Here is an 8,747-nt window from a genome sequence, read left to right as displayed (position 1 = left end):
ATCTGTATGTAATTTGAAAATTATTTATTATTTATTAGTTGTTTAAAATATTTGACATCATCATCATATTCATTGTAATAATAATAATAATAATAATAATAATAATAATATTTTTTACCCAGTTTTGAACATGGTTTTTATTGGTATGTATTGTATTGCTAACTGTTTTTTAACTTACTATTTAGTTTTAATGGATTTAATTTAGTTTAATTAATTTATATCTAAGCATATAATAGGCAGTAGTTTAAAAAGTATGTTTTGGAACATTTACATTTGATTGTAAAAATGTCTATATATTTAGGCATATTAGATCATAAGAAAGTAATTTATTTATTTTTATTTTTCATAAAAAACTGTTCATATACAGTGACAAGTACTCGCCTCCTTTGTAATTTCTCAGTTTTTTCCCCTACATTTGTTACACTTAACTGTTTCAGATCATCAATCAAATACTAGTAATAACAAAAGATAACCTGAGTAATACACCACACTGTTTAAATGATTATTTCATATATGATAAAAACTATCCAAATCCATCTGGCTCTGTGTGAAAAAAGATAAGTGCAGTATAAATCTGTTCAGTGGTTGTTCTGTCCTTGGCAGCAAGAAAAATTAAGTAACTGGAAATGAGTCTTTCACATCACCGGGGAGGAGTTTTTGGCTACTCTTCTTTGCAGAATTATTTTACCACAGTCAAATTGGAGGGTTTGTTTTATGTTCTTTTTTATGCAATCCTGCGTTTGTTAGTTTTAGGACAGACGTAATGGGACTGAAAGCCTTCAAAGAGTTAAACATTTGTCTTATCAGTCAACAGATTATTTTCCCCAATGTTTTGCAGTTCTTTAGATATTGTTCTGGGTTCTTTTGTGACCTCCTCCATGAGTCATCGATGCACTCTTCAAGTCATTTTGGTAGGCTGGGTTCATGAGTGTGGTTCACTAGAGTCTTAAAGCCTTAGACTGACTGATCGATGTGAATGACCTTGTTTATCATCTGTTCTTGAGTCTTTTCAAATCAAATCAAATCAAATCACTTTTATTGTCACATCACATGTGCAGGTACATTGGTACAGCACATGTGAGTGAAATTCTTGTGTGCGAGCTTCACAAGCAACAGAGTTGTGCAAAATACAATAATGTAAACAAGCAAAATACAAGAATGGCTACATCTGAAACTAATAAATATATGTACAATATATAATAGTATATGCATTTCTGGATGTGTATACTAAATATTTTTCTACGTGTGTGTGTGTGTGTGTGTGTGTGTGTACACATATTTTACAAATTAAATAGAGTAAACAATAAATAAAATATATAAAATAAAATATACAGAGTGAGACATGTGCAAAACAGTGGCGTTACTGTACAGTATGGAGTGCATAATGTTAAAGTTCCAGTAGTGAAGCTGAGGTGTCTATGACGTGTTCAGCAGTCTGATGGCCTGATGGAAAAAGCTGTCTCTCAGTCTGCTGGTACGGGACCGGATGCTGCAGAACCTCCTTCCTGATGGAAGTATTCTGAACAGTTTCAGATCATGGCATGATGTGTTGCTTTTTGTTGTCTTTTCACCTGCTTCACTTTGTCAAACAGAGTGATTTCTTGATTCAACAGGTCTCGCAGTAATCACGCCAAGTGTAGATAGCGTAGATAGTGAAATCGAACTCAGCTTTTCAAAAAGATGTGGCTAACCACAGTTAATTCATGATTTAACAAAGAGCTGACAATGGCTTCTTCACATGGGGCCTTCTTGGTTTGGATATTTTTTCCCATAATAATTGAAATCTTTTAAAAGCTGTATTGTGTATTTAGTTCTAGTTTTAGTGTTATCTTTGCCTGATGTTAAAATGTTTTTGCAGATCTGAAACATTTAAGTGTGACAAAGAGGCATAAAACTAAAAATCAGAAAGGTGGCAAAAACCTTTCAAGGCGCTTTTCTCTGATAATGTTAGCAAAGCTCTTAATTTTATGCTGATAAATAATTATTAATAATGCAATAAAAGTCACTCTACCACTGGTACTTTGTACTGTACAGCTGTAATTTTGTGGTGTTTATCAGGCTCATTACGTGCACCTCTGTTTGCAAAGACATCATTAAGCATGTATTTATTATATCTTTTGGGATCTTGCAATATTTTTCATCCTTAAAAATGAACAAACACAACACAATTCTTTCCAAGTAAATGTAATAATTTAATTTCTTTGTAATTATTCATAAATATAAAATTCAATATTGCACAGTGTGAAAAAAATCACCAGAAGATTAAAACATCTAAATTTCACAGTTGCTGATTGGATGAAGACATATGAAACTCTCCTTTAGCGTGAATCACTTTCCTTCTTTCTTAGACCACTCGCTGTATCCACCAGTATAATTGCATGCGCTGAAATAGAGAACAGAGATGAAAGATGTCAGAATATAAAAGCTGTTATTATTACATCATAAACATGCAGTAGAATGCTGCACATTTTTAAAAACAACAACAACAACAACAACCAAAGATGGCTCTCTACAGTCTTAAGGACTTATTGCCTTTGTGTTAATGAAGAAGACTTGGAGTTTTTTTTAATGGGCCTTGTCCATGTATGTGTGTGTATTGTGTATTATAAGCAATAAATTATTTACGTCACATATCCCAGCTGTTGGACTTTGCCGATGGCCAGTCCTGATCGCCTGCCCGTCTGGCAGGAAAACACCAGCTCTGGTGCATCCAGCTGTGGCTTCTTTATGCCATACTTGGCCTTGAATTCCTCTGGATTCATTGCAAAAGCAGTCTCCACTGTATCAACTGAAGGAATCAAAGAAGAGACGAAGGTATAAAACATGAATATGCAAATGAAAACTTAGAGAAAACGTACAGAACTTGAAAAACAATCTCACGTGGGATATTGGTGCATCCTGGAATATGTCCTTTTGCTACCTCCTCTTCACTGCGGACATCAATCAGAATGAGATTTGGGCTCTTTCCCACAAGAGCCTTCAGTTCCTCATAGGAAATATCCTTGGTACCTTGAACATGGCAGAAAAAACGTTTCATTAAATTAATTAAAACTACACCACTTTCTTTTTTAGATACAGGTTTTAAGTGACAAATCATCCTGACACAAAAATGCATTATTGATGATCATTGCCAAAGGAAACTAATTACTGTTCACGTGAAAGGTTAGATGAAATATGACACCTGCTTTACTTGTACAAAGGTACATGCAAACACGCTGATAAGGAAGGATGTACTAATGCAAACCGCACTGTGGCTACATGTCATTTGGCATGTGTAATGTAGTGATCCAGAGAGTATCTTTGCTTCATTGTTAGTGCCGCAACAATCTAGCAATAATATTCAAATACATGTACATGACCCAGCCACTTTGTTAGGTACACCTGCTCAGCTGTTCATCATCTCAAAAATTTAATTAACCTGTCACACGGCATACAAGGCTCACCAAAAATTAAATAATAGAAGAGTCATTTCAGCATGGTCCAAATTCTCTAAAGCTTATTTATAGCAGCTACTGGAATCGATACCAAGAAGAACTGAGAAAGTTCTGAAGCTAAAAGGGGGTCTTGCTATCAAGGTGTACTTATTAAAGTGGCTGATGTAAATCGTCCTAGTTATTTAAACACCGTAAGGTAAACAGAGTGTTGAGTTCAGCTATTAAAATAATTCGTTTCTCAATTCGGCTTTTAGTTTAAGTAGAAGATGGCCTGAAAAAGAACCTGACATTTAGCTCCCCTTTCATGCTATATTCCTTACAAGATAATTTCACTCGCATGTTGACTTGTTCTTATCATATAGTGTGATGAATATGAGCCTGTAAAATAGGAGTAAAGGTACACTGTCCTGACTGCCAGTGAAAATATGCAGATAATTATCAGCGGTTATTAAACCTGATTGTTTTTTCTTACTCGACTAACCGAGTAAGAAAAAACAATCAAGTCCTTAGGGAGACTTAAAAGCTTCCAGTTTGAGCTATTTATTGTTTGCTGAGTCATTCTTATCCTACAAAGTGAGGTTTCTTCATGTAAATATTTAGTAGTAAGAGAAATAAATGTGGGAAAATGAAACAGTTCAAAAGAAGGACCCCAAAACAAGTTTAAGTTTACAAAAATATATAATTCAGATTTTTATGAAAGCACTCTATTACTTCTTCTTAAGCTACTGTAGTTTCGAATTGTTATTTTACAAATTGGTTACCCATTAAATTAGACGTGCTTCAATTCAGACAGCAATAAATATTTTATAGTTTGTTAACCTGGTTAACAAAGTTGCAGAGTGGGCTTAAAGACTCACCTGTGTTCGCCATCCTCTTTGTTGGGTGAAGTTGAAAATATGAATGGCATTAGCAATTATATATAATGGAATAATAATGCACCTTCTGCATGCATTTGTTTGGTGGCACCTCATTGGCTCACCTACTGGTAAAAGGTGGATCTTAGCCCTCGAGACTTCACTGCTTAGCCAATCAAATCAAAGTCTTACTCATTTGTTTCCCAAGTAAAAGCTAGAGGAGGTGTTTAGTGACTGTGCAAAAGCCTGTTTTACAGTGTATAGTTAGTGGCTTAAATATTTTTTACAAATGTTTTGTGCAAGTAAAAATTATGAGTGTGACATGCCTAAAGGATCAAAAGTAAACCAGTCTCAGTTCTTATAGTGCAGACACAATCGCATTATTAGAATGAAGTGAACCCAACCTTTAAGTGGAAACTAAAAAAAAAGAGGTTAACATATAGAGTTCTCGTTTAAATGATTTTATTTTTTAAAAAGCACTCAGCAGTGTCTATCTAAAAAAATAACATTTACTTTACATTCTGTCTTTGATAGATTAAAAAAATATCACAGATCTACAGAGGTTAATTTGCCAGCAAATAAAACTGTGGTGGCTGCAAAGTAGCATAATAAATGATTTGTTAACATTATTCCTCAACTTTACAGTCATATTCACTCATATTTACACATTCCTTGAAGAAGGAGTTTAAATAATGTTTAAATTCTACAGTCACTGATTACACCACTACAGAACTGCATTTGTCCAGATCACAGTGTTCCACATGTACTTTAGTAAGTCCATCAGTAGAGTCTCTCTTTCCCTTTCGAAACTTCTTATACTTCCCACAGATCAGAGCTGCTATTACAACCAGTAAAAGGAGAGCGACTCCTCCTCCTATAATCCAGGCCATCAGTGTGTGGTCAGAAGATTCATGCAATTCATACCGCTTACATGAAAACTCTGAAGGATCGCTGCTTCCTGCGTTGTTCACTGCCACCACACACACTTTAGTTCCCACTTCCAAAGATCTGACCAAACCCCGCCGTGACGCATCCCCAAACTTTGGGACTTCACTGTCCCTTCCCTCGATGACTATTCTGTACTCAGATACCACTGAAGATGGAGCACACCACTGCACCTGTATTTTCCCTCTGTCACTCCCCTCACTGACTGGAACCAGCGCTTGGATACGTGGTGAGTGAGGACGCACATTAGCTCCACTCATCCCAGGGCAGAGGCACCCAGTTTGCTCTGAAAGTGTAACACAGGGAACCTGGTTCTCCGAGCAGGGGTCGTACTCGCAGAGCTGGTTTTTCTGGTGTATCATTGGGACGTTCACCACCCTAGTAGGAGCTGTGGTGGTGTCGTATTCAATAAGGTCATAATCATCCTGGCCGTCTGAGCCCATGTCAGGCACGCGTATGATCTGTGAATGGGTGATGGGTGGGGAAGCAGACGCAGCATTGGTGAAGAAATGGGAATGCATGGGAGGCAAGACAAAAAAGAGAAGTGCCACCAGGTTCCTGCAAAGTGAGGTCATCTCTGTGAAAAGAAATGACAAGAATAAATATGGTCACTGGTCACTTTACAACCATAAATAGACTGATTGATGCAACCTAACCACAGCTTGTTCATTAACCTACTTCTGTATATTAAAAGTATTCCTATGTAATTTTCTTTAGTTATGATGAAGTAAATTACATAAGAAACGCACTGACGCAACAGTCACTGTAGCAAAAAAAAGGAACTAGTTACCAGTGATGGGAATAACGGCGTTACAAGTAACGGCATTGCATTTGGAGTGGCACAAATAATTTGTGTGGCATCTTATTTAGTGCAGAACACCTGATTGTTATGTAAATAGTTTGAAATGGTTATTAAAAAAAACAAAACAAGGTAAAAGGTAAATGCAAATAACTGGTGTTTGCAAACGTTGTGCATAGGATTTTAAAATTGACAATTTATATTTGCATTTAAAGTTATGAAATATGATTCAATAAACATGTTTGTGGTTGTTACAGTAAAAAATACAACTTTTTCTACTCCGATTGTATGTTTTTTTGTCTGACTTTAGATCAATTGTGTTAAAACAGTTTATCAAAATAAAAAAAATCCTGCAAATTCAGACACGTGAGGTTGTGCTGAAAAGAATGATACCAAACAAGGCAAAGTAAATAGTTTTTAAAGGTGAAAAAAAATGGCTAATTATACCCTGGACCCCAGAGTGTTAAACTTTTAAAGTAATGCAATAGTTACTTTTCCTAGTAATTGATTACTTTTAGAATCTTGCAACTCAGTTACTAACTCAGTTACTTTTTTGAAGAAGTAACTTGTAACTATAATGAATTACTTTTTCAAAGTAACTTAACCCAACACTGCTAGTTACTGAATTTGGTTGAAATTTCCAATTAATAGTTCTGCAGTGGTGAAATAGTGAAACTTTAAGATTTGTTCTCCATTTTGGCACCTTAACACGTACTGTTAAGATGAACAGTAACTGTTAACATCTTAACTGTTAAAACAACTCCACGCTGTTTGATACAAAGACACATTTTTCTTTCAGTTCTCCTCTGCTCTTCGGTGTAATACTTTGGAGTTCAGATATAATCAGTCCCTCTCTTTTCAGAGAGCCATCAGGTGTGGAGAAAAGTAATGGAGGGAACATAAAAAAATAATTATTAATATTATTTTTTAGCTTTGAGACACTTAAGTTACCTTAGCAGTATGCTTGGTATTACTATCCCGTTGCAGGATGACTTGCGGTCTAGATAACAGGATAACAGATAGGTTTCTATGCACGTCAGAATTCATTGTGCAACTGCCCTCAGCAGTCATATCGTCAGAGGAGATAAGCTTGCTAGCACCTGTGGTAGCCATAACATCCTCACCACCATTTTTAAAAAACAAGCTTTAGATCTTGGGCAGTTCTTCTTTGCCTCCACACTTTGATCTCGCTCTTACTCTGATACAGCTTAATCTTGTTCTCGTCTGTCCATGACGCCTTATTTTTCAGAATTCTGCAGGCTCGTTTAAGTACTTTTTAGATTTAAACTGTAGTCTGGCCATCCTGTTTTTGTGGCCATTTAGTGGTTTGCATCTTGCTTCTGTATTCTGTTTATGAAGACTTCGAAGTCGCTGACAAACACAAACACATACCTGCCCCCAAAGATCTGTTTCTTTACCATAGTGAGGGTTCTTTTGTCCTCAGCAGTGGTCTTCGTTGGGTTAATCGTCCCTTTGTGATTACAGGGCTGATGTCTTTAACTGTTTTATTCTTCTCATAATACCTTTAGCTTTTTCCTGTTGTTGAACAATGGCAACTACAGACTCTGTAGAAGCAAGTATAAGTAACGTATCCCTACGCTAATGGACCAATGTCCAACTTTGATAAGATAAGTGGAAGAGAATGGCTGGCTGGCTGGCTGGATGGATGGATAAATGGATGGATGGAAAGAGTGGCACTGGCAAGCAGAGAAAAATGCATCCTTGTCCCAAACATTATGGAGGGTAATATATAAAAGAAGAGAAAGATAAAAGAGTTTTTTAAGTCTGGTAATACATAAAATAAAATTCTTTGGCTGGATTCGAGGCACCAGGATGCTGTTTGCCTTGGTTTACAGCTCATAAATGCTCTTGTGTACACTCAAACATCTGCAGTGTCCTGTCCTGTAAACACGGATAGATAAATAAATACTGAGTGCGGGAAGACAAGTACAACTACCCCATCAGCACTACCATTGTTACCTGGCAGAAAGCCAGGGGAGTTTTGTGGGAACCCAAAATGTAGAAAAAGCCGGCTGGCTTTCATTCTGGTCAGTTTACAAAATTATTCATAACAGTCAGAAAACATTTTTCATGCTGTTAAACGATAATACTTATGACTAAACCTCTAAAAATAAAACATGGAGCAAAGAAAATACTGAAATGGGTCTACAGTACCTGCTTAATGCTGATGGATGTGTCAAGTCTCAAGTCTGAAGTTCTTTGTTTCCACTGTGGCTGCTCTCACCGTGTGCTCCCGACTGTTCTCAGTCTTAAGCTGTTTCTCTCAGACTCTCTCCTCCTCCTCATCTACACCCCCTCATCATTCTCTCCCTTCTGGGCCTCCCCCCACCTCCTCTTTTTACTCTTTTTTCACTTCTTCCCATTTGTTTTTCTTCCAACTGACCAGCAGTGCTCTTTTATTTTGTTAATCCGTGTCTGGAATTTGTGTTTGAATGTGCGTTAGGAGGGAGAGGGGGAGAGTCGCCATGTGTCTGTGTGCTGCTCAGCATATTAATTTGCTAAGTAACAGCGGGAGACAGGCTTGTGCTTGTTGCTCGGAGTGTTTTTCACAATCTGTAGGTGTAGCTGTCTGTTTTTCCATGTTATATGCAGGTGTTATTATGGAAGGGGACAGCACATAAGGTCACCTAACTACGTGTTTATTTGTGCTTCTCAGAGTCAGGAGGGGGGTGAGGAATGCTTGGGTGTATTTAT

The 8,747-nt window shown here is 36.8% G+C and overlaps 2 protein-coding genes across 2 annotated transcripts; both read right to left on the bottom strand.

Annotated features, from left to right (window-relative positions):
- Positions 1-2,171: 2,171 nt before the first annotated feature.
- On the bottom strand, positions 2,172-4,406 carry LOC113029548 (thiosulfate:glutathione sulfurtransferase-like). The gene is made up of 4 exons (XM_026180451.2): positions 4,292-4,406; positions 2,881-3,009; positions 2,626-2,788; positions 2,172-2,383 (listed from the first exon to the last, which is right to left on the bottom strand). The coding sequence occupies exons 1-4, from the start codon at positions 4,302-4,304 to the stop codon at positions 2,329-2,331; spliced, it is 360 nt and encodes a 119-aa protein (XP_026036236.1). The 5' UTR covers positions 4,305-4,406; the 3' UTR covers positions 2,172-2,328.
- A 327-nt stretch (positions 4,407-4,733) lies between these two features.
- On the bottom strand, positions 4,734-8,346 carry LOC113029537 (LRRN4 C-terminal-like protein). The gene is made up of 2 exons (XM_026180431.2): positions 8,208-8,346; positions 4,734-5,810 (listed from the first exon to the last, which is right to left on the bottom strand). The coding sequence occupies exon 2, from the start codon at positions 5,806-5,808 to the stop codon at positions 5,005-5,007; it is 804 nt and encodes a 267-aa protein (XP_026036216.1). The 5' UTR covers positions 5,809-5,810; positions 8,208-8,346; the 3' UTR covers positions 4,734-5,004.
- Between the last annotated feature and the right edge of the window lie 401 nt (positions 8,347-8,747).

Source organism: Astatotilapia calliptera, chromosome 2 (assembly GCF_964374335.1).
Source record: "Astatotilapia calliptera chromosome 2, fAstCal68.1, whole genome shotgun sequence".
NCBI lineage: Eukaryota > Metazoa > Chordata > Actinopteri > Cichliformes > Cichlidae > Astatotilapia > Astatotilapia calliptera.
This window is presented reverse-complemented; position numbering and strand designations above follow the sequence as displayed.

Bases quoted from the DNA above. Each gene is read 5' to 3' on its own strand.
- LOC113029548 (XM_026180451.2), bottom strand. The intron at 2,789-2,880 runs GTGAGATTGTTT...TGATTCCTTCAG, and splicing joins AGGATGCACCAATATCCCAC to TTGATACAGTGGAGACTGCT. The intron at 2,384-2,625 runs GTAAATAATTTA...TCTCTATTTCAG, and splicing joins CAACAGCTGGGATATGTGAC to CGCATGCAATTATACTGGTG.
- LOC113029537 (XM_026180431.2), bottom strand. From the start codon at position 5,808: ATGACCTCACTTTGCAGGAACCTGGTGGCACTTCTCTTTTTTGTCTTG.